The sequence below is a fragment of the Rattus norvegicus genome, chromosome 8 (assembly GCF_021556685.1).
Source record: "Rattus norvegicus strain SHRSP/BbbUtx chromosome 8, alternate assembly SHRSP_T2T, whole genome shotgun sequence".
NCBI classification, from domain to species: domain Eukaryota; kingdom Metazoa; phylum Chordata; class Mammalia; order Rodentia; family Muridae; genus Rattus; species Rattus norvegicus.
In genome coordinates this window covers 83,899,032-83,924,647 of record NC_141541.1, presented here as the reverse complement: position 1 = coordinate 83,924,647, position 25,616 = coordinate 83,899,032, and the positions used below count along the sequence as shown (strand labels likewise).

Sequence of the window (25,616 nt, the reverse complement as noted above, 5' to 3'; positions counted from 1 at the left end):
TACTCGAGCAGGCTGAATTGTAACCCCACACATAAATTCGTGCCCACACAGAATCTCAGTGTGTGACCTTACTTGGGATAGATTTCTGCAAAAATAATCAGTTAAAATGAGGTTGTGCTGGATTTAACTTGGTCCTGTGGGTAGTGATTCTTGTTCTTGCCAACAGAATGCAAAGGGTGGGAAGGAGTATGGTCCTGCATTCACCCCGTCTTAGGGAGGGTTTCTATTCCTGCACAAACATCATGACCAAGAAGCAAGTTGGGGAGGAAAGGGTTTATTCAGCTTACACTTCCACATTGCTTTCATCACCAAAGGAAGTCAGGTCTGAAATTCAAGTGGGGCAGGGAGCAGGAGCTGATGCAGAGGCCATGGAGGGATGTTACTGATTTGCTTCCCCTGGCTTACTCAGCTTGCTCTCTAGTAGAACCCAAGACCACTAGCCCAGGTACCCGCCCTCAATGGGCTGGGTCCTCCCGCCTTGATCATCAGTTGAGAAAATGCCCTGGGTCTCATGAAGGCATTTTTACAACTGAGGCTCCTTTTCTGAGATAACTTCAGCTTGTGTCAAGTTGACACACAAAACTAACCAGTACACCCCCACTTCAGTCCTACGGACGACCCGAAAGTCTGGGGAGAGTCATCTCTACCACGTTTGTCAACGCCCAGCTGCTGAGCCATCTCTCCAGCCCAAGTTTTACTGTTTGAAGCCAACCACCTTGGGACCCTCAGGACAGACCTAGGAAACAAATCTTTGTGTGGAAGGAGAGAACGGATGGCAAAGAGCAGGAAATCCACCAAACCTGGGCTCTCTAAAATGCTTACAAAGTTAGCTTGCTTTTTAAATGTTTTTTCTGGGGAAAGCAGTTTTCTTAGGCATAGGGACTTGCCTTAAATGTTTTATTACAATTAAAATTTCACAAACACAGATCAATTAATCTCAATCAAAATAACTCATGTTTACATCATATTTATAGACAAGCTGTACAATAAATACATAAATGCATTCACAGTCTGTGCTTCAGTCATCCTCCTCCTCCTCTTCATCGCTGATCACATACTTCTTATGCTTTTTATTGGCCTTGTCATCGTCCTCTGCTTTCCTCTTCCCAGAAGACTCACCTTCCTGAACAGATAAAAACACTTACAGTCTGGAAGTCAGAACTAGGGAAGTTTATCAAAACAGCTTTACTCATCACTAAGGTGACTTTAAAAATCTTGCAGTCGCTTGCTTCAGCAGCAGCACATAGACTAAAAATTAAAATGCTACAGAGATTAGCATGGCCCCTATGCGCGGATAACAAGCAAGTTGTGAAGTTTCCATATTTCTATAAAAACAACAAAAAGAAGCAGGGCATGGAGGTGCAGGGCATGGTGGTATAGGGTATGATTCGTGCATGTGCGAGTGAGCGCGCGCGCACACACTTGCGCACACACACAGTTTCTTAAATGAAGATTCACTTGTCCTGATGGAACATTTCCCCCATGACCAGGTATTTAATCAACAGTATCTCTCTTCTCTCAGCATTCAACTTCTTTTCCCCTATCTAAAATTCTTTCTTGTAGTAAGTATCAATTTTTAAAATAATTTTTGTTTGGATACATTAAAAACATCATAAAGGTTTTTGAAAAAACATTTAAAGACATCAAAGGCCTAGAAACACATGCAGAGAATCTATTAAATCCTCTTAAACTTATTAAAGTCTATTAAGTTCATTTGCACGGTCCTCTAATAGCAACATCACGCAGGTTTTCTAAGGAATCAGCTTCACATTGACACCAACACTCCTTCAACAACTCTGACAGTGGCTGACACTTCAGAATTGTCACAAACTATACCCCCGCCTGAGCTAAATAAGAAGCTGGATTGCATAGACCAGAGGCCGGCTGCTTGCAGGATGAGTAAGACCCTGGACTGGGTCCCTAGCACCACAAGAACAACTTCCGTGGACACAGTCAGAGAAGGCTTCGAGATGCAACACGGCATGCACACTCTTCCTGATCTCCCGGCTGAACCTCTGAGGACAGGCAACACCCTGCACTTGCTTCTTGCCTTTCTATCCCACAGGTATTCCTATAACCTGGAGTGCCACAGAGGGCTCAACAACGTGATGAGGCCTCACAAGGACACAGACCGCCAGGTGGGGGCAGTAAAGCAAACCCAGTAACAATACTGAAAGACGGCTCATGTCACCTCCTTTCCCACTCCCCAGCCTAGAGCAGACTTAAATCCTTCTCTAGGGCCCCCATCAAGAAGGGCAACACTGACGTTTCTTCCCACTGAAGAATCTTGCAAACACATTACATGGCTACACATAAACAGTGTGTTCAGTGTCCAGCTAAAATTCTTTAATGGTAGACATTAGACTTTCATGGCTGACGGAAGTGACATGGCATGTCTAAACCTGTACAATGTTGTTGCTCCAAAAGCTCTTAGACAAGGTACAGCATCAGCCCCATGGTCAGGGCTCTCCCAAGGAAGTCTAAACAGGTCCAGCTCACTGTCGGGGCTGAGCAGCTGTGGAAAGTCAGCCAAGAGCAACTGATTCCCTAGAAGCTACAAGCACTCACAGCACAGGAGCCCAGAGCTACAATGGAGCCCTTCGAGAGGACCCCAAGCATGGGGAATGCTGCCTTACTGAACACGACTGAAACATGCCCCTGGGATGTACACACTGAAACAATAAAAACAAGACTTGACTAAAGCTTGATAATGCAGTCATGCACACCGGTTCCTACCGACACAGGCAGCTGTGACATATGGCAGAGCAACTAAGTGGTTCCAGAAAGGAGAGGCAGGAGAGGGGAGAGGGGAGCCAGGCCCTCTGGCTAACCCTTCCCACCTCTGCTTTCCAGTTTCCATCTGATTCGGTCAACTCAGTGTTCCCTTTTCCCAGGAGCAGTGAACAAGGCAGTCCCGCTCTCCCCTTTTCACTGTCTCTGAAGGAAGAGAGAGGCTTTCTACAGGTTTTACAAGCCAAAGGGAAGGCAATGGATATCACACACTCTTTTACACTGTTCTCCATTTAGGCTGGGGAAAGAAAGGCAGCGTTCCTTGTCAGTCTAGGCATCACCATGTCCCCACATCCTGCAGTACTGACTACAGTGCAATACCTCTCCCAGGAAAAGGGCAACACAGGGAAGACAGCTGCCTTGCACCATAGCATGCAAATGGGAACTGGAACATGGGCAGTCCTCAAATTCAATGATGTAGCTGATGATAGCTCTTTTTCCCCAAGTTTGTCTTTTGAGACAGGCTCTCACTCATAGTACAGCTGCCCTGGAACTCAGTATGTGTAGCCTCTTGGGAGCTGTGAACCGTGGTAGTTCCTGATGTGGGCATCCAGACACCTGAACACTCTCCTTGGAGGGGGATTTGTTATGCAAAACAGAGCAGAAAGATTCCTCTGTCTTCACTGCACTGGTTACCCTCCACGAGCTGCCTCGATAGGAAGAGGCAGAGGCTTGGAGGCAGAGGTAAAACACTTGCCAGGAAAGATAGCACAGAGATTCTGAGTGTGTGTGTGTTAGGGGGAGGGGCTGCAGTAAGAGAGCTCGAAGGTCACTCAGAGGTGTGTTGAAGTCACAGGTCTGCACTTTCCCAGCCCGGCCAGCCACAGGGGAAGCTGTCAGGCATGTCTCTTCCTAGGCATAAACAGTTCCATGGCACTTCTCAATTCTCACAGTTCTGCTTGCCAAGGATTAAGCATCTGCTTAGAGGAGAGCCCCCGTTTGCCAACTGTTCATCACACTGTAAACACACTATTGAGATGTTACTTCATTTAACTCACAACAAATATGTTGCAGAATAACGGTAAGAAATTCTGTCTGTGGCAAGCTACTCCCAAGAACATCATAGAGTATTACATATGGTACTCAACAAAAGCCCAAGAACATACTTTTGCTTCACGTGAGGAAAGAGTTCATAAAATCCCCAAATGAGTAAATTAGCTCAAAAGCAAAACAGGAAAACATCTACTCCCTACAATATGGCAGACCAGTACTCAGAACAGCCTCGCTGAAAACAGCAAACAATGATGGGCAAAACAAAGCTAAAGCACACCAGAGGCCACAAAATAAGCGAGAGCAAGAGAGCAGAGCAAAGCAAAGCAGGGCATGAAGCAGGCTCCTCCTCACAGACACTGAACGGTGATCACTCCAGGCAGGCAGGACAGCAGACAAGGAGGACCCAAAGTCATGTAAAAACAGATGGGGTACAAGCCTAGCATTGGTTCTCTGAGTCAGCGGTCTACAAATGTAAAAAGAGTATTTGTGTAGCATATTGGGGAAGGGTACACTGTACTAAAGCGTACGCGTGCAGGTCAGAGAACAAGTTGTGGTGGTCAGACCTCTCCTTGCACTATGTGGACTACACAGATCAAACTGGGTGGTCAGGCTTTGCAGCAAATCAAGCACTTTCATTGCCCCAGTTATCTAGAAAGGCCTCATTCTGGGAATGCAGCTTCAGGAGGTCCCAGACAGCTGAGGCCCAGGGCACCTCACAGAGACATACATACCAATAAGCCAGGCCTGGCTGTGGAAGCCTGTGTCCCAAGTCTCAGCGTCAGCAGGAGAATCAGAGCAAATCCAAGGTCTGCCTGAACTACTCGAGTCCAAAAACCAAACCCCAAACCAAACCAAATCAAGAAAATCATCTTCAGAGAAATCAATCTAGGCATCAACAACTCCTGTGGAGGGGCTGGAGAGAAGCCTCGGCGGGTACAGCACTTGCTGTTATAGCAAAGGACCTAAATTCGGTTCCTAACACCCATGTCATGTGTAACTCCAGCTCCAGGGGTCAGATGTCTCTTGTAGCCCCTGTGTGCCCCCACATACCAAGAGAGAGACTCACACACACAGACATAAATAAAAATAAGTCTAAAAGACGTTCTCATGACTATCAACTCAGTAAACCAATCCAAATCAATCACTAGATCAGAAAATAGGAAAACTGAAGAAACAGATACAGCCAGAAAAATGCCCTGGTTTGTCTGGGTCTCAAGACTCACAGTTGAAATACTAGCCTCTGTGATTAGGGATTTTGGAAGGTGAGTGTTGTATTAACCGTCTCTCCCTAGGATTGAAATATTCTATCCTACAGGAAGCTTCTTAAGCAGGAAGGTAAACAACTCAAACGACTTCAGGAAGTCCCTGAAACTGCCAGACTCACTATACCTGTTCCTGAAAAGTAAGCAATAAAAGCCGAGTCCCTCTCAGATGACATGAAGCTACAAAGACTCTGAGGTGAGCAGAGCTGCCAGGAAGACTGTGACAAGCTGAGAGGCCTCAAGACCACACCAGCTGCCTGGAAGAAGCAAAAACCCACTGAGCTGTTGGAAGTTTAGACCAATGGAGGACCCTGGAAGGGACACTCCAACCTGTTGAGCTGCCTACAGTCTGAGCAGTGTGCTCCCCCAGTTCCCAGCATTTGTGGGCTGTCACTCATGCTGCGGTGGGCCTTGGTGATGCAACTGTCTTTGAGTCATATCTAATCCTGTAAGTAAGTCCACTAGAACTCACTGGTTCACCAAATTGGGCTTTGGTGGTGTTCGGGCATTGGTCTGTCATGAGTTCCCTATCTGCGGTGAGTAGAGTTGTGTCTCCCCAGGGAAAGTTTTGTCACACAACAGTAATCAGGACAAAGGCAGAACCTCATGAATGGAGTGGGCACTTAGACAACTGTAGGCTCTGAGCCTGGTCTCGCCCCATGCAGCTTGGACTAGGACTTTTCTGAGGAAGTCATTTGTGTCTGTCCTGGATCTCCTCATCACCACAGGAACCAAGCTCTGAGTACAGGGGAAGTCTCGGATGTGTGGCTTACCTCGTCACTGTTGAGCTTCTTTGCTTTGAGCAGCCTCTGAGCTTTGTCTTCTTCCGAGCCCTCGTCGCTGTCTGAGGAGTAGATTCTGGCCCGTTCCTCTGAAAACGAAAAGATTACACAGAGTCATTTTTAAAGAATCTATTCATTCTTGGATTTTCCCTCCAATAAATACCATCACTTCTCTCTCTACGTTTTCCACAGAGGAACAAAATCATTTTTATTTGTCCCATTCTGTGCTGTGTACACGTGCTATGCATGTGTGTGCACAAGCATGTAGAGGGTGGGGTTGATGACAGGCATCGGCCTCAGCCGCTCTTCTGCCTGATTCAGCAAGGCGGGGTCTTCCTGTCAGCCTCAGAGCTCCTCAGTACAGCTACTCTTGCCAGCCAGCGCGCTCGGGAGATTTCCTCTCTGCCTTCTGAAGCTCAATTACAGGGAGCCCCAGATCACACCGCCCAGCATTTACACAGCTTCTGGGGGTCTGAGCCCCAGTCCGTGCTTGCGTGACAAGTACGACTGAGCCTCCTCAGTCCAGTTTAACTTTTTTTGTTTTATATATGTTTAAATGAGCCAGGCTTGTTCTTTCCGAAGAAAATGCCTTCCCAGCTAGGTGAGTACTGTGCTATGCTGGGAACCACTGACCTTGTCTACCTGGTTTAAGTCTCTGATGAACTGGATGTTAAATGCCCTAATCCTTGAATGCGTCTCTAATACTTTTGCATGTGAGTTGTTACAGTTAAGATTGTGATAAATTAGCACTGGCAACATAAAGAAGGCCACTGTACCAGGTTCTCAAAATAGGTAGGTAAGGTATACTGGGTCAGCAGGACAAATATAGCCCTGCAAGAAAATAGTCAGGTAAAGGGAAACCTGGGTATTGGTAAAGCTTATCCCTCAGCTGGGACCAAACATTAGGCTCCGAGTTCATATCTAGTGCCATACACGACACAAAGCGTCAGCAAACCTCACTTCTCACATCACAGACAAGGCAAATGACATTCGGAAATGAGAAGTACCTTGCTTGAAGATGACGAGGGGAGAAAAACAGCTTAGGAACGTTCACGCACCACGCACCGGCACCGTGCACTGAGCGCACTCCTTCACACTCCACCCCGTGTTCCAGGCACCATTAGTCAGCTGACTTAGTCCAGATCACATACAAGAAGTTCACAGAGCCTTTCCATATGGAGCCTTTCCTAAGTCACAGTTAAAATGTGGCAGAACGGGGTGGAGAGATGGCTCAGCGGTTAAGAGCACTGACTGCTCTTCCAGAGGTCCTGAGTTCAAATCCCAGCAACCACATGTGTGTGTGAAGACAGTGACAGTGTACTGTCATACAAAATAAATAAATAAATACATCTTTAACAACAACAAAAATAAGGTGGCAGAACTAGCTGGGCACAGTGATGCATGCCCGTCACATTCAGGAAGCTGAGGCAGAGAAGTTCAGGAATCTAGGCCATCTTCCGAGTCTGCTCTTTGCCTCTCTCTCTCTCTCTCTCTCTCTCTCTCTCTCTCTCTCTCTCTCATACATTATTGACTATTTATTTAATGTGCGGGTGTTTTGTCTGCTAGTGCCTGCCGAGGCCACAAGAGGACATCATATCTCCTGGGACTAGAATTACAACAATGAGCCTCATCAATAAGAAGGAAGCCATCAGAGCACTGCTTAGAGGTCAAACAAGCTGTCTCATGTGTGCTAATAAATGCCAAGCACTGTGAAATAAACCCTACAAGGACAACCCTGCAAAACTGGCGGGCAGAAGAAGGCACCATGTGTTCTCAGTAGCTGGTTTCTTTATAACCATCAACTTAGCTGAGTAAAGTCAACTTAGCTGTTGTATTCTAGGCATAAACTTCAACAGCACCTGAGAAGCTGAGGCAGGAGGATTGCTGAAAGTTTGAGGGCAGCTGGACTAGAATGAGACCCTTCCTCAAAACAAAAACTGTTAACCTTTCAAACTGGAAACCAGAAGATCCAGGGGTAAATTTGTATGGGGCCTGATATATGCCCATGCCTACAACTCCAGGGCACAACGGGCCATGCAATGAAGGACTCTGAAGACAAAACAGCTGAAGGGAGTCACAGAAGGAGGGAGTCCTGCTCTTTCAGGATGGCCTCAAACAGCCATACAATGATGTCCTCACTGAGACTTAGCAGGAGACGCTCAGTAACACCGACTCTTTATTGCAATGTCCAGGGTCAGTGCATGCTCAGGTGAACACACATGACAAGGCTTTATACCCCACTCACCGCGGATGCCTCCTTTGTAGCGGTTTTTAATGGCAGCCAGGCTGACAGACTCCTCTCCTTCCTCCTCCTCATCGTAGCGATCAGGCTCCAGGTAGCTGGCGCTCAGCCCCCGCTGGTGCTGCTTCTCTCTCATCCGGCGCTGCTGCGACTCCCTCCTGATGGAGGCCCTCAGGCGTTCTTCTTCTTTCTGTAAGAAAGCAAATAAGCCATCTGCTGTGGCTTGAAAGTGACCCCAATTTTATGTCTTGGAAGCTGAATCCCAAGTTAGCTAATTCATGGGTTAACTGGTAAATTAATGGACTGATGGGCTGTGGTGAGATTGACCATTACAGAAGTGAGCCTGCTGTCTTTCATTCTGCACTGCCATGGATGGTTTCAACCCCATGATGGAATACAGGAAGAAGGCCCTTCATCAGCTGCTGCTCCCTTGCTCTTGGACGTTCTTAACCATGAGACCTTTTTTTAGATTAATTATTTATTTTGATAGAACAGTTATGGGCACTGGCTTTATCCTTCCACCATGCAGATGCTGGAGATTAAACTTGGGTTGTTAGGCTTACACGGAATACACTTCATACCTTGCTTTTTTGACAAGGTCTAAGCAGACACCAGGCTGGCCTAGAACTCACAACCCAAGAATGACCGAGGATGGAGGTTTAATCTCAGCACCTCAAAACAAAACTCACATAGGGATTCTGTGGGACTCTGCTCTAGGCCTGCTGTGTCCTCTCCTTAGCCTGCCCACTGAGTTCTGACGTGATAAGCTAGTGTAGATGATTTAGTGGTATTGATATGTGAAAACTCAGCTATCTCAGGGACCAGTTTTGTGGAAGTTTCAAGCCCTGCTGGGGGACAACCCAGCATGCACACATCTTTCCACCTGGTAAGAGCTTAGGACGTTAACCTGGCTCACGCCACTGGAGGAGGGAAGGGAAGTCCAACAAGAGATGACAAACAGACAAGCAGGCAGTCTGGGCAGTCTGTTCTTAATACACAAAACTGTTCCAGGATAAAGCCTAGGCAACATACCTTAATCATCTCTGTGCGCTGGCACTCAGGGTCACGACCTGCCATTGGTAAGATTCTGATCTTCTGTGTCTTTGAACATCGATCTGCCAGTGACAGGGTCATCTTCCTGTGTGTGGCACTGTCTGTAGAGTGTGGCCTGTGGGGATGAACAGAAACTTCCCACTGTTTCTCAGGGATACTTGTGAGCCAGTCATACCCACACCACAAAACACAAAGCCAGCAGCGCTTCCCAGTCACCAAAGAATAGTTTAGAGGCCAGACCTCTGAACTGAATATTCTACTTGGAGGACGAGACTTTCCTTCCTCTAACTCAGTGGCTCTCAACCTGTGAGTTGTGGCCTCTTTAGGGGTCTAATGACACTTTCACAGAAGTTGCATGACCCTTGTATAGGGTCACACATCAGATATCCTGCATATCAGACATTTACATTACAGTAGCAAAATTAGTTATGAATAATTTTATGGTTGGGTCACCATACCATGAAGAACTGGGAAGGTTGAAAAGCACTGCTCCAGCTCAATGCTAGGAAAAGTGAAAAAGAAAAAGCTGGGGCAGCCGGGCAGGGGTGGCACACCCCATCGATCTCAGCACCTGGGAGGCAGAGCCTCGCAAATGTCTGAGTCCAAAGCCAGCCTGGTCTACGAAGTGAGTTCCAGGATAGTCAAGGCTACACAGAGAAACTGAAAAGTGAAAGGTGGGGGTGGGGTGAAGACTGTTATACAGACAAACCCCAAGGCAGCAAACAGCCAGGCTCAAGCAGTGTCAGCACACACCGTGTGCCCTGCACCTCACCCTGCACCTCACCCTGCACCTCACCTGTCACGGCTACCCACTGAGACAGTCTCACAAAATGAAAGTTGTCCAAGGTCATGAGCAGAAACAGTCTAAGCACTGCAGCTCTGAAAGTCTGTGCTCCCTACAGAGCAGGAAGGGGGTCTGCTTATCCCCAGGAAAGGACAACTACACGTGCCAGGGTGCTCCAATCACCTGGGGAACACGTTCCCACAGAGGCCTGCTGCAACAGCACTGGTCGATGGGATGGCCCCAGTATTCACAACCCCCGACTCAACCAAAGCCTTTCCTCTGACACTAGCACACACAGACCCTAATTAACAGTTTGTCTCCAAGTCAACTTTACTGAAAACAAAAGGATACATTTGACCAGCACAGACAAGCACTTTAGGATTCCTGGCAGGGAACTAAAACACCAACTTTCTGTTTTACGTCATGGCCTCTGAGAAAGCAACCTCAGCTGTCCTTGAGTAAAGCCTCTGAGCCTCCAGGACTGAGAACTAACCTCTGGGCTGAGCTACAGAGCTCCACTGGGGTGTGTGTGGGGCTTCAAAAACCAAGCGACATTCCTAAGAGCGCTTACCTGAAGGTGAGCTTCGTTTTAAAGACGGCCTGTCCCTGCAGCCCAGTACCTTGTCTGATGAAAAGGTGGTTGTGGTCGCCCTGCAGTGGGGCTTTGTAGACGTCAAACACCTCATTCCCTAGGTGCAGGGACATGCTGAAGAGAAAGAAGACCTCACATATTAAGAAGAAGGCTCTCACTGTGCAGCTTTAATTACTGAAAACATGAATCAATCCGTTTCCCTCTTTACACAGAATGAAGAAAATCACCATGCTGGGGGAAAATGGCCTGACAGAAGTCACACTTGCTGTGACTCAGGCCCATGGGGCTGAGAAGAGGGTTTCAGATTCTAAACTTACATGTTGTTAGTTTATTGTCTCACCTCCCTCCCCTCCCCCCCTGCATAGCTGCAGCCATTTTGCTCCATGCCCACCAGCTATCTCATACTGTTGCTGTGACAAGCCTGCCAGTCACTGATGCAGAGAAATGACCTGACGCAGAGCAGGGTCACGCTGACCACATACCCTGTAATGTTCTGTACGTTATGAAGTTTGTTAATCTTAGGAAATTCTCCAACTATGAGCTTCATGTAGGACTCGTCAACTTAAAGGTCAATGTGAACTGCTATGTGTAAAATGGCTGAGCCAGGGCCGACCACCAGGCAGCCCTTCCAGTGCCTGCGTGTGAGCGCACTGTGGTTTGCCGTTTTAGCTTTCATCATCTGACTGAGACTGCTGTTCCCGGGGCCTGTGGAGTGCCTCCTGGACCCCGACACCAGCAGCCTCCACGGACCATTTCTGTCAGGTTTTCTGTGCAGTCACAGGGAGTAAGTGGTGGGGATTCTCCAGTGAGCCCTCACAGAGGCGGTCGCCTCCTGCCGTCCCCGCCGGGTCCCGGCGCACTCGGTCCCGGCGCACTCACCTTCCGTCCGACCACTTGACGATGCGGGCGTTGCTTTCTTTAATCTCGTTTCCTTCCTCATCTCTGCGCATCCTCCATCTTATAGTGTTTTCTACCTGTTTTAAAACACAGGGCCTTAGAAAGCAGGCCCGCGGGCTCCCCGGAGAGACGCAGCCGGAGAGTAAGTGCATGTGCTGACGGGAACGGACAACAGTGAGAGCCTCTTGGGTAATTAGCGACAGGAGGAGACAGTGTTGAGATGCCGTGAGAATTATGACCGTAGCTCACAGCCAGAGCATTAGAACACACACAAAGCCTGCACACACCTGGGAAATCACAAACACGAGAAAAGCTCTGAGGCACAAGAGGCAAAGCCCGAGCCCTGAGGGGGCATTTGCAGACATATGGGGAGTAAGCGGTCTCACAGACCTAAAGACATTGAAAGTGAGACTAATACCCCCTGCCTGCACTTGCGGGGACTCATCACCTGCAGGATGGGAAAATACCATCTTGATGGCCCTTCCAGGAGAACACAGCACGTTAAATGCATGGTTTCTCTCACACTACATCCTGGAAACACTAAAATAAGAAAGGGGAATGTAAAGTCGATCACTACAAGGATTAAAAGAATGAGAGCACCCCAGGTGTGGTGGTGCAGGCCTGTGCTTCCAGTGCATGGGGCACTGAGGAAGGAGGACTGTGGGTTGGAGTCTAGCCTGGGCTAAACGGGCAGGGCTGGAATGAAGATGAAGATGGCAAGGAGGAGAAGCAAACACTCTGCTCCATGCATCCCTCCTCCTCTACCACCTGCCTCAGCTCCACAGGCTTCCGGTACAGCCGCTCTCGACGCCCAGCGGTTCGCGTCCAGTTTTCCCATGGACCGACTGCTCACTGAAGTGACTGCTGAGTCAGCTAAGACTGGATAGCATCAGGGGGATAGCACTTCTAAGATAATGCCATAGCTGTCTATGGGAGGTCAGCTGAGGAATACGGAAACAAGGACAGCCAAGCTGACAGGCATACAAGAACTCATTGTAGCATCCCTCCTGTGTTCATGTGGGCTTGGAATTTTAATAAGAATTAAAATGGAGCTAGTGAGATGGCTTACCAGGTAAAGGTGCCCGCCACGCCACCAAGCCTAACCAACCAAGTTCAATCTCAAAGCCTCGCCGGAAGGTCCTCTGACCTCCCCATCCATAGAGTGCATTGTGAACACACACCACATGAACACATAAATATATGTAATTTTTAAAAATTTTAAGGAATTGGGTCTGTGGGAACACCCTGGACCTGGAATGCCACATTGAGAGGCCACTGTGGAGAGTATGGGCTCACTCCTAAGCCCCAAGACCACCCACTATCCCCTTGGTTCACCCATCAGGGTTGTAAAAAAATGTCAGACTAACCAGACATGGGGGAAACTGCCAGCTTCAATAAGTCCAATAAGCTAAAAAAACAAACAAACAACAAAAACAACAACAACAAAAACTGACACAGAAGAACAGCCTGCCGACCAAAGACCACTGAACTGGAAAAAAGGAGTGAAATTTCCTAAAAGCCTAGACTGGAGGATTTCCCCACCCCATCATCTCCGAGACTCCTGCTGATGTGGAAGAGGAAACACATGCAAGATGGACCCCAGCTACAAGTTGTACCTCGAACCTTGGCACTCTTCACTGAAGCCACAGGCCCTAGGGTCTCTGAGAGGCTCCCTCACTAATCAAACTGCCAAATTTCACTGGTTTGCCCTGGGATATTATAGAAAATTACTTGTATGGCTGATGAAGATAAAGCACACCTTGTGACAAAAATAATAATTAATTAAATAAATAAATAAAAAGGAATTAAAGTGAAAAAATGTGTCACTAGTTCTGTTTCCCCTCTTACGTACTATACGTTAGAGTGATGGTTGGTTTTGTTGACTTGACTCAGAGACAAATCTGGGAAGAGGGAATCTTAATTGAGAAAATGCCTCCATAAGACTGGTCTGTGGTAACGTCTGTGGTATATTATCTTGATTAATGATCGATGTGGGAGGCCCCAGTACCATCCCTGGGGCAGGTGGTCCTCAGCTGTGTAAGCAGCTGCTGAACCAGCCAGGAGGAGAAAGCCTGTAAGCAGCGCTCCTCTCTGGCTCCTGCTTCAGCTCCCACTTCCCGGTTCCTGCTCTGATTCCCTCTCAGTGATGAACTGTAATATGTAATATGAAATAAACCTCCTCCTCCTCAACTTGCTTTTGAGCACGGTGTTATATTACAGCATAGAAACCCTAAGGCAGTTAGCTACATATAAATGTACAAACACATATATAGGTACTGTCTTAGTTACTTCTATATCGCTGTGATAAGACACCATGACCGACACAAAGTATGAAAGGACTTATTTGGGGCTCACAGAGTCAGAGTTAAGTGTCCATGCCCATCATGGCAGGGAACTTGGCAACAGGCAGGCAGTAATGGCACTGGAGCAATAGCTGAGAGCTCACATTCTGAACAAGCACAAGGCACAGAAAGCTTATTGGGAGTGGTATGGGTTTTTGAAACCTCAACGCCCACTCCCGGTGACAGAGCTCCTCCCACAAGGCCACACCTCCTAATCCTTTCCAAACAGTTCCACCAACTAAGGACCAAATATTTAGCTGGATGAGCCTTTGACAACCATTCTCATTCAAACTAGTACAGGTATTATCAACTAAGACATTTTGAAAGATGCTGTTGAGAACACACTATGAGTGTCATTCTACAGAAATGAAGCACATGGAAATAATTCTAAAGACAGAAAACCTCACCGAGTCACACAGCCTGACTGGTTCATTAACGAACTAACAATGTCACCAATTAACTCTAAGACTGTTCACCTTGTCTCAACCATCACTCAAAAAACAAAGCATCTAGGGATACTTTCAACTGTAGCCCGAGAGTCAGCATGAGAGCTATATTAAACCCTGACACTTTGTACTTGGAAGCACTTGAGGCTTTGGAGCAAAGCAGCAATGCCTGAACTGTGATTCTATACTGGACCATACGCTGGCTATACTGCTATTCACTGCTGCGCCATCACAGAAAACAGAAAATGCCAAAATGAGTACATTAAGAGGAGCAAAGAACTATCACATTAATTTATATAAATGATGGAAAGAATGAAAAGCAGAAAAAATACGTCAGAGGCATCTAAATGGCTATGAAAAATTAATAGTGCTAACTGTAAACCGACACACACATGTTCCAAGCAAATGATATTGATGGATGGGCCAGCTGTGCAGACAGCGCAAACATCCAGCATCTCAATCTACCCGCTGGAGGCTCTTGAACAAATTACTGGCACTTTTCGCCCCCTTCTCACGTGCTCCGCATTCCCACAGTAGTCACAGAACAGCTCTAGACACCTGTGCCCTTAGACAGGAACCATCTTACCAATGTTCCTGGGCACTTATGAAGCTGTCGGATGTGGAGAAGACAGTACTACAGAAATTGAAGAAGCTCAACCCTTAGTCAGGCATGGAGCTCATGCCTGCTAATCCCAGCATTCAGGAGGTGCAGGAGGGAAGATCATGTGTTTTAGATCATAGTAAGTCTCTGCCTTAAGTTCAAAAAAAACAAAACAAAACAAACCACAAGTGTAGACTGCAAGGCAGGGACGTGGGTTCAATCCCCAACCGGCATGTGAGGGACCAAAGATGCACCTTCATGAAGGGCACATGCAGAGGCTCGGAGTTCAGGCCCCAGCACCAAAAGGATTCTGAGAAGATGGATGGCTCACTTGGTTGATGAAACAAGAAACACACAAACCATCTTCAAAGCTCAAGTCTTGGAGACTTGGTGTCTACCAGATTGACTCTATAAAAAGAAAAGCACAGTCTGCACAGCACCTTCAGTTTTAGCCTGGTTCTCCCTTCTTCATCCAGCATCTCCTCATCTTCAAATTCATCTTCATAATACTGAGGATCAAAAGGCCTACAAAGTATTTTTAAAATAAGCTATTAATTAATATTTCATAAAGACTACTGCCACAATATAGTTACTATAAGTTATATATTAAGTATATTTTTAAGTTCAACTTGAAAGTATTCAAAATATACTAAAATTTACAATTCTGATGCTATTATATATGACTTGAAATAAAGTACAGACAAGGCTAACCGTTCCGAGCAGCTGGGTATGGTGGCACATCCTTGTGATGCCAGTACCCGGAAGGGAGGGGCAGGCAGACCTGTGAGTTTCAAATCAGTCTGATCCACACACTGAGTTCCAGTCCAGTGGGTTTATTTAATGAGACAATGTCTAAAAGAAAAAAAGTTCTCAATTTTTCATATTATATAAGTCTTCCAAAGAAAAGAGCATAAATGCTGGAGCTTCCCACATTGTTTTCCTGTGGGGGAAGTGTATCAATGACCCAGGTGTTTGAGTGCTACCTTAGGAACCTCCATCAACAGGGCTTAACTACAGTGTGGCAACAGCTACGACAGTAGCCGGCCAGCAGTTTCACAGCTTCCCACTGCAGCACTGCTGGGCTGTAGGAGCCACTCAGCGCCTTGGAGATGCAGTGTCTCATTCCTAAGAGAATATCAAACTCCTAACAACAGCCACAGTCAGGAGGGCTCCCTGATGCTTGCTCTGTTGTGGGATGCTTGGTTTACTTTTTCAGACATATGAATGAAGTTTCCATTTCTCTGTTAGTCGACTCAATGAATGTAAGCAAAACATATGTATACCCATATTTCTTTTTTTTCTTTACTTTGTGTTTTGGTTTGGTTTTTGAGCTAGGGTTTCTCTGTGTTGCAGCCTTGGCTGTCCTGGAACTCACTATGCAGACCAGGCTGGCCTCAAACTCAGATCTGCATGCCTCTGCCTCCCAAGTACTGGGATCAAAGGCATGCACCATCATACCCAGCTAATACCCACATATTTCTAGCCAACACCCAGAAGACATCTTAATGTCCTTACCTGGGCTCTACGCTGAGGAAGTTGGGCAGTTTAACAAAATATAAGTCATTGCCCAAGTCTGTGTTCACTTTGGGAATCTCCACTTCTATTCTGGTCTCGGGTATCGGCTCCTCCTCCTGCTGATCTTGAGGCAAGCCATTTTCATCCTAGCGCAAGAAAATGGAAGGTTAGAGCCGTGGGGACTGGATGATGGTCCAGTTTAAGCTCCATGTTTTATTACTCAAGGGAGCAAGAAACATTGTTTGGTTTTTTGTCTTTTTTTTTGTTTTTTGTTTGTTTGTTTCATTTGAAACAGGATCACACTCCGTTGTCCAGAGTGATCTAGAATTCAATCTAGCCCATGCTGGCCTCAAATTTACAGAAACCCTCCTGCTTCCGCCTTCCCAGTACTGGGATTACAAGTCCAGCAAGAACCTTATTTAGATACTATCCCAGGGCTCAGCACTACTCATCTATCTCAAGAGAAGCAAGCAGAGCCTAGCCACCTCTGTACAGAGCTGTGTGATCAGTTATCTCCCAGAGAGTCCCTGATAAATGTTCAATCAGCCAGCATTTACGCAGCCACTCTAATGGCATCAGAGAAGGTTATCTACACATGGTGGGTCTGAGGCCAGCCCTGCTTCCAAAACTAAACTTAAAAACTAAAAAGGGGACTGGAGAGATGGCTCAGCAGTGAAGAGCACTGTCTGCTCTTCCAGAGGTCCTGAGTTCAGTTCTCAGAAATCACATGGTGGCTCACAACCATCTGTAATGGGATCTGATGCCCTCTTCTGGTGTCTGAAGACAGCTATAGTAAAAATAAAATGAATATAAAAAAATAAAAAGGAATGAAGGAAAAATTATTAACACAGCACACATTTACTTGCATGAATAAGAAAAAAATTAGGTGAAAGGTTCTCAAATCCTGGGTGCTCATGGTCTCACCCTGTGAGGCAGGTACCACACTTCATGGTAGCAGCACTCACTTCTCCTTGGAACCAAACGCTTCCTACAGAATCAAGAAAGTCATCTATTCCTTATGGCTTCATATTATAATTTAACAAACAACTTCCTTTTCTAAGACAGAGATCCTTCCCCTCCAAAACTGTCTCACTTGAATATGGGCCAGCTCATGCTACTTTCACTTACCACAGGCTGTCCTGGAGTAGGGGGCTTGTCCTCTCCGTCACTCCCTGAAGATATGTCATCTGCACCTCCGAACAAGTCCATGGTTCCATTATTATCTTCAGTGCAGAGGGAAAAATAGAGAGAGTTAACATCTGGTCTTCATTTTAACATCCCCGAGATTTCTGGGCCAGCTCCAGGAAATGTCATAAACCCAAGTTTCAAGCATATTAGAGGAGAAAAGGGTACTGTGGCACAGGTGTGGACAGATGGACACCGTGGCACAGGTGTGGACAGATGGACACTGGCACATGTGTGAACAGTCAGGTACTGTGGCATGTGTATGCAGAGAGAAAGGCACTGTGGCCCTTCTGTGTTAAGACAGGAACTGTTCATGTATGTGGAGAGAGAAAGTCAGTGTGGCACATGTATGGAAAGACGGCCACTGTGGCATGTGTGTGAAGAGGCTGGCACACTGCCCGCAAAGCTCTTCTTTCCCCTCCATCTCTGCATCCTTCTTCCATTTTCCCTACTGTCCAAAGCCAGTTGTTTCTCCCAGGCTAGATCCTCAAACTTGAGCTAACACATGCTACATCAGAATTAGCTACCGATCTAGCTAGCCAGGTCCCATTCTCACAGGCAGAGCATCACTGAAGCACCCATCAAAACAATAATGTATGCAAGCCCCGAAGCCAGGTGAGGCCCCACAGCAAGGAAACAGGGAGACAGAAAGTGGTTAGAGAGCCATCTGTCTAAAACTGAATTACCAGTAATCACGTGGTCCAGGATAAAACTATGAGACTGAGTCAGAGATGTGGCAAAGGACACAGCCGCTGGACAGCAAGGCAGAGGTGACCAGAGTACTGGAGGTTCATTATATGACTTCCTGCCAATGCCCTCCTCGTAGTCCCCTCTTAGCTCTTAGCTCATGTCACCATCCTGCAATTGTATGTGCACGTGCTTTACTTGTCTCGTAGTCTGCACGCCCTCGCCACCAGACGGCAAGTCCTACAAGATGGCTTAGAAGGGAGCGGTGTACAGCAGAGCCTCAGGAAACATCAATGGACACAACCTACTAATTCTCACCACTGTCTAAGACAGTCAGTATCACCCCATTTTGCACCTCAGAAAATGAGTTTAGTAAGAAATCTTGGGCTGGAGAGATGGCTCAGTGGTCAAGAACACTGACTGCTTTTCCAGAGGTCCTGAGTTCAATTCCCAGCAACCACATGGTAGCTCACAACCATCTGTAATGAGATCTGATACCGTCTTCTGGTGTGTCTGAAGAGAGTGACAGTGTACTCACATACATTAAAAGTTGACCCTCGGGCTGGGGATTTAGCTCAGTGGTAGAGCGCTTACCTAGGAAGCGCAAGGCCCTGGGTTCGGTCCCCAGCTCCGAAAAAAAGAACCAAAAAAAAAAAAAAAAAAAAAAAGTTGACCCTCTAAACATCTGCCTTAGTTATAGCATTCCTTAAGATAATTTATCTATGCTTTAGAGTAACTGCCGCACATGGCCAAATATCTATCATGATCTCATCTGCTGTAACCTTCATACTAACATCTTCCCTGCAGGGCCACCCGCTGTTTGCAAATACATCTCAGAGATGACCTGTGCACCTCCACCTTTACAGAATGCCATGCTTGTATGAATGACTTCAGGTACCCCGCAGTCAAAGAGCACTCATCTATCTAACAGTGTCTATCACACTGTGGAGAACAAAGGCAGTCAATGCAGGGTTATCCTTATTCAGGCTGAAGAACACTTTCAAATCATCCAGAGGCTCAGCCCTGTCGATAAATTCACTCAAACTGTAACAAAGAAGCAGGTTCCTAACAGCTCGAGCTTCACACTGACAGTACACAGTCTTCTGTGAGTCATGCAGTCTCAGGTCCGGCAGGGCACTACAGTTAAAAGCACGGAGAGCTAGGAACCAGGCCGGCATACAAAGTCAAAGGCTACCTTTGGGCACCTCGGTGTCGCTGTCCACTTCCGAGTCAGATGGAATCGCGTTCTTGCGCTTCATTCGTAAAACTTCGTCCTCACTGTCACTGCCTCTTGCAGATTCTAAAGAGCAGAATCAGGAGGTGTACATAGTCACATGCAAGCTTTATGAGGAAACCGCACCATTTATGCTACCTGTTTAGTGCAGCAGTGAGTAGAAAACAACGATAAATCTAACAGTTTGGATCAGTGCACCACACATTACGCTAAGTCAAAGAAGAAAATCTAACCTGGCAAAGTCATAACCTGTCACCCTAGACCCAATGAGGCAGAGGCAAGAGCATAGAGACGGAACAGATCAGTATGTGATGAGGTTGGGCCAGGGGCGTGGCTGTAAAATAGGTCTCATACCACGCTGACCTGTATAGTGGTAGCTACAGAAATCTATACACATGCCAACACAAATTAAACCACACCCAAACAAAAAGGTAGAGGTGAATATGAAGGAATAGAAAACATAAATGAAAAACAGGACAATAAAGATGGGAATAAAAGGGACTAGAGAGGTGGCTCAGTGGTTAAAAGCACTGGCTGCTCTTCCAGAGGACCCGGGTTCAATTCCCAGCAATGAGAATGTGGCTCACAACTGGTTGCAACTCCTGTCTCAGGGGACCCAACACCCCCTTCTGGCCTCCATGCACATGGTGCACAGACATGCATGCAGGGAAAACACCCATCTGCATAAAGCAAGATGAAAAAAGTCTTTAAAAAGAAGCAAGCAGGAACCATGGCTGCACCCAGACACCTGTACTGAGCCACACTGGCTCCCGTGAGTGTTTTACCCGACTTCTGGTCCTGCTCCTCCTCATCGTCTGAGTGCCTTCGATCTTCATCGGAGACCTGTGGCCTTTCATCATCCGAGTTTTGCATTTTCTCTTCATCGGACACCTGTGGCCGGTCCTCATCGTCTGAATTCTGCTTCTCCTCATCGTTATCAGAAGCTGCTGGACGCTCATCATCAGAGTTCCCCTTTTCCTCCTCAGACAGCTGTTGTCTGTCATCATCAGAAAGCTGGGCCCGGTCCTCATCATCTGTGTTCTGCATTTTCTCCTCTTCATCGGCAGAGTTCTGCAGCTTTTCATCGTCGGACCCTTGTTCCCGCTCCTCATCATCAGAGTTCTGCAGCTTTTCGTCATCGTCTGACTGGTCGCTTTTATCCTCTCCGTCCCATTTCTCATCATCTGACTGTGCTTTTTCAGAACCTTCTGCCTCTGAGTGATGGCTCCCTTCATCTGACCTGTGGCCCTCATCATCATCGTCCTCGTCATCATCATCGTCGTCGTCATCGTTGTGGGCTTCAGAGCCACTGTGCTGATCCACGTCAGAGGGCTCATTATCCTCGTGGTCAGATCTCTCCTCGGAAGCCTCTGACCTATTGTCTGACTGTTCAGAGTGATTGTCGCTGCCACTGTGATGAGGGGCCCCCTCCTCCTCACTGTCATCTCCAAACAGTTCCTTGTTACTGGGCTGCCCGGAATCGCCCCTTTCATCTTGATCACTTTCGCTGCCAGAGGCATTGCTACCAGAAGCACCGTTGTCCTGGTCAGAGTCTGAGTCAGACCCAGAATCGGAATCTGTAGGATCGTGTAAACACAAGGAAACATCAGCAGAGTAAGGAACTGTAGAAGTTCATCTCAATTTGGTAAAAGACAAACAGGAACTAGCAAAACTGTTGAAGCCAACTTTCTCTCTGTTCCAGAAATAAAGAAGTTTCAAGAACCAGGAGAGGGTTTGGTTAGCAGATTCACAGTAAGCAGGCACAGTAGCCCACACCTATAATCTCAGCAACCCAGGAGGCTGAAGTAAAAAGATCAACTCAAATTTGAGGCCACCCGGTGCTACACAGTTAAGTCCCAGGCCATCCCAGTGTGAGACCCTGTTTCAAAAAGCCCAAATAAATAAATAAACAAATAAGTAAATAAATGTGGAACTCTTCATGTTTTATCTCACCCAGTCCCCGCCTCCACTGCCTAGTTCTCACACATGAAATAAACCAGTAAGCAGCCCTACGTTCTGGTACGGAGAGCACTTCTTGGTTTAGAGTGACATCGATACCACTGTGATGAGGGGCCCCTCCTCCTCACTGTCATCTCCAACAGTTCTGTCCTGAATTGCCTTTCATTTTGGTCACTTTCTTGACCAGCAGGTAGTGGTTCCTGTACCAGAAATGCAGCAGGAAGAGAAAACAAACAGAGCCTAGAAGCGTAAGAATAGAAAAAAAAAAATTGTAAAGGTCCCATCGGAATACCACATATGCATTGTGGAGTTCGAGAAGAAAGTAGTGAGTTCTAGTTTGTTTACAAACCCAGTTATATGAGTGTGCTTTTGTTTAAATCCCAGGTGTGTGCTATGGGGCTGCTTCAGTTTGCCTGCAAACATTAACTACAATTGTCTACTACTCTAGGAGGGGTGTGATTTTTGCCAGCTGCAGATAATTTAATTCTGGGGACTCTGGAGAAAGTATAAACACAGAGCCTCAAGACAGCAGCCCCAACACTGCTACTCCTGGTTTCTATTGTGTCTTGTCAAGTATTCGTGAGCAAAGGGAGCAAAGAAACAAAAAGAAGTTGCAGATATCCTGAGGACAGAGATTGGACCAGCCCCAGCCCCAAGAAACTCGATGACCCCAATCAGCAGGAAGTAGCCTATAGAGGTTTGTACCCCCTTTCCCCTCTAGCCTTCTTTCTCTCCTACCTAGTGTTGGGGGTGGGGGGGGATTGGAAAGGAACAGAGTGAGAAAAGGGTTGGAAGGGAGTTAGAGGTATAAGAACCCAATCAAATAAAGATTTATTTATTTATTATCTTTTAAGTACATTGTAGCTGTCTTCAGACACACCAGAAGAAGACATCAGATTTCATTACAGATGGTTGTGAGCCACCATGTGGTTGCTGGGATTTGACCTCAGGTCCTCTGGAAGAGCAGTCAGTGCTCTTAACCACTGAGCCACCTCTCCAGCCCGAATCCAATCAAATAATAAAACAAATATGCCAACAGAAGAAAGTAATAGCTAAAGAAATAATGACCCAAATTTAATCAATCTACACATCCAAGAAGTTCAATTAATAAATGCCACATTGAAAAAACTTAAGGAATCCACACTTAAACATATCAAGTTGTTTGATATGAATCTTGAAAACAAGCAAACAAAAAGAGAATTATCTCATACAAGGGACCCTTACAAGGATGACAGAAACCACAAAAGCAAACCAGGCATCCTAATGTGGAGAGGGAGAGACTGTTCAACAAGGACACTTTCTTCTTTTCTTTTTTGAAGTGCTGACAACAGGACCTGGCAGTGTTAGTCAAGAGCATGAACCCTAAGCCATGATTCAGCCTCAGAGTTTTATATCTTGCAACTATGCTTCAAAGAAATTTTAATAATTTAAAGGGGTTTAGGAGTCATAGAAAACATTTTAGAATGAATGAATGAAAGTGAAGACATTACACCAATTCTTAGGGGACAAAAGGAAAGCAGTGTCACTCGAAAGGAAACATCTCAGTCAAATACCTACCTTAACATCGTAAGAGATCAGAAAAAGAAAGCCCAAGCCAGGCAGTGGTGGCGCACACCTTTGACCCCAGGACTGAGGAGGCAGAGGCAGGCAGATCTCTGAGTTCGAGGCCAGCCTGTTCTACAAAGCAAGTTCTGGGACAGCCGGGGCTACATAGAGAAACCCTGTCTGGGAGGGGGAGGGTCTGGAGGGGGAAAGCAGCAAGGGAACAGAAAATGAAAAAACAGTAGATAATCAATAAAAACAGTAGTTTTTTTTTTCTTCAGCAAATAAGTTCTTATAGTCTCATTGGATTGCCTGTGACTTGTGCCAATCCTCCTGCCTCTTGTCTTTGAGTGTTAGGATCATAGAGATGCACATCATGCCTGGCTAACAGCTCATTCCTTTAAAACTAACAAAATTAAACCTTCAGGCAGACTGTCCAAGAAAAAAAAAAAAAAAGCAAGACTCGAATTACTAAAGTCAGGAATGCAAGTGGGCACGCCATTATTGATCTCACAGAGACAAAGATTATAAACCTTAAATAACGCTAGAAACCTAGACACATTCCTTCTGAGGTCAAGAACAATATCTACTTTTGCAAGCCCCATTCAAACCTCATAAAGAGAGCACTAGCAGGAGGAAGGTAAATAAACAGGTAAGGGAAAGAAACGGGACAACTATCTCTAATCACCCTGGCATGGTTTCACATGTAGAAAACCCCATGGGAGCCACAAAAACTATTACAGTGAATATATGAGTATCAGGATAGCACCAAGTCACAAGATCAACGTATAGCAGAAATAAAAAATATGAAGTAACTACTAACTGAAAGCGGAGGTACACATACTTAATACCAGCACTCACCGAGGTAGGGGGATCAGAAGTATAAAGTCGACAAAGGCAACATACACAGCAGATCTGTAGAAGAAAGAGAGGAAAAGGAAGGGAAGGAAGGAGGGAGGGAGGCAGGCAGGCAAGGCAGGCAGACAAGCAGGCAGGCCTACCAAGTTCTACTGTTACATCCATAGCAACTTCAAGACCAAGAGCAATTGTCAAGGACAGCACACCAGACCTGGAAGTAAATCTTAGAGCGCCCACTAACTCAATGGTAAAGTGGAAGGAAACTGCCATGACCTTAAAAGAAGTTTTAAAAAGAAAAGATGGGGTTGGGGGGTGATCTTCGAATTGCAATCTGTAAACTCCACTTCCCTAGGCTACGGGTTGCTATGAGAAAGCACCGCAGATACACCTCACTAAACAATGCTTTCAACTGTGTATCGGAAAAGCGCTAAGCATTAATGTAAGCTGGGAGAGGGGAACTTGTTTTCTCCTGATCGCGTCCCAACACCTAAAAGAGGTAGCTAGGAAGTGCTAGGAGTCCTTGTTTACTCAATGAATGAAAAGCTTCATGGGAAACATGGGAAGGTTTACACAGAATTGTGCCTCGAAGACACGGTGACTAAACTAAGAGAAAAACACACTAGCAAAAACACTAGCAGGGCAGGAATTAGTATACGGTCATATTCCGGGCTTAACCTGAGTAGAACCATCACAGGGGAGTTCAGTTCTCTGTACTTTTACCTAGTGCTCCTGTCACACTGGAGTAATTACATACTAACTGGAGTTGGCGACAAATGGGGGGGAGGGGGCAAGGAAATGACATGTGTACAGGTTGATTTGGGCCCGGAGGGCTGCAAGAATTCTGAAGATCATCTCGGATCTTTCCTCATTCTTCTTCTATTCATATCTCAAATTCAGATATTCGTAGACCTGTGCCAGAAGTGCCCCCATGAACCAGAATTCATTCATTCATCACAAATCCTCTGTCACTCTTCTCCAACCACCCCCAGAAGCTTCCCCATTCTTACATCACAGACAAGGAAACCAGCTTTCTGCACAGGCTCTCCAAGGGCACCCCATTTCCAGTGTGCGTAGACCTTCGGTATAGCTCCAACCTGATCCCTCCCAGACCCTCCAGGAGCATCTGCAGTCTCCCCGTTGAGTCGCTCTTTCACAAGGGGCGTTATCACGCCCGATGGGTAGTTGAACAGCCACCCCATCAATCGGCCAAGTGTGCACGGAGGTGCACAAGCCACTCGTTCTCATTCTGCCCCACAACGAGCCCAGGCCGGTCTCTAACCGTCCAGGCACAGACTCCGCGCCCGTGTCTCGGGAGAGGCTGGCACCGCCGGGCATGCAGGGGGCGCTGGGCAAGAGCGTGGGGGCAATCACGTTGCCCGGAACCGCGCCTCCGGCCGGAAAGCAATCCGCCGCCCCATGCACCCATCCGCGGAGCTCCCCGCCCTACGCACCTTTGCGCTCGGCCTCGCTCTCAGCTTCGCTCCCGAAGAGGTCCTCCATGTCCGCCATGGCAGCTGGGTCCGCGGCCTTGGCCTGGTCGACTCGAGCCTGCTTTACGGCCGGAGCAGTCCACGCACGACGTGTCGTAAAGAGCCGCACAAAGACCCACTTTGCCTCTGTGACCTAGTTTTGGACTGCAGTCGGCGGGCTCCGCCCCTAGAGTGTCTGTGCTCACCACCTAGCCCGTTAGCCTGCTCGCCTGCATTATGAAGCATGGGATGTCCAGCCGACTTGTTTACGACTTGTCAGCTGCGGCCAGGTTTCTTAAAAATAGTTGAGGGCGGGTGTGGTCGCTCTGCACTGGGTAGGCAGATCTCTTTGAGTACCAGGCCAGCTTCGTTTACATAGCAAG

General features: G+C 46.9%; 1 protein-coding gene across 2 annotated transcripts; it reads right to left on the bottom strand.

Moving 5' to 3' along the window:
- Nucleotides 1-883: 883 nt before the first annotated feature.
- Leo1 (LEO1 component of Paf1/RNA polymerase II complex) lies at nt 884-25,299 on the bottom strand. Of its 2 annotated transcripts, none has more exons than XM_087561196.1 (12): nt 25,216-25,299; nt 20,191-20,982; nt 19,367-19,471; nt 17,428-17,522; nt 16,300-16,445; nt 15,225-15,309; nt 11,378-11,472; nt 10,478-10,612; nt 9,102-9,237; nt 8,073-8,259; nt 5,819-5,916; nt 884-1,119 (listed from the first exon to the last, which is right to left on the bottom strand). In XM_087561196.1, exons 1-12 carry the CDS (start codon nt 25,271-25,273, stop codon nt 1,051-1,053), a joined length of 2,001 nt encoding a protein of 666 aa, XP_087417322.1. In that variant the 5' UTR covers nt 25,274-25,299; the 3' UTR covers nt 884-1,050.
- Nucleotides 25,300-25,616: the final 317 nt, after the last annotated feature.

Coding starts and splice junctions, on each gene's coding strand:
- Leo1 (XM_087561196.1), bottom strand. CDS start 25,273: ATGGCGGACATGGAGGACCTCTTCGGGAGCGAAGCTGAGAGCGAGGCC. Junction 20,983..25,215: donor GAGCGAGGCCGAGCGCAAAG/GTGCGTAGGGCG, acceptor ACGATCCTACAG/ATTCCGATTCTGGGTCTGAC. Junction 19,472..20,190: donor GGAGCAGGACCAGAAGTCGG/GTAAAACACTCA, acceptor TCTGCTCTTTAG/AATCTGCAAGAGGCAGTGAC.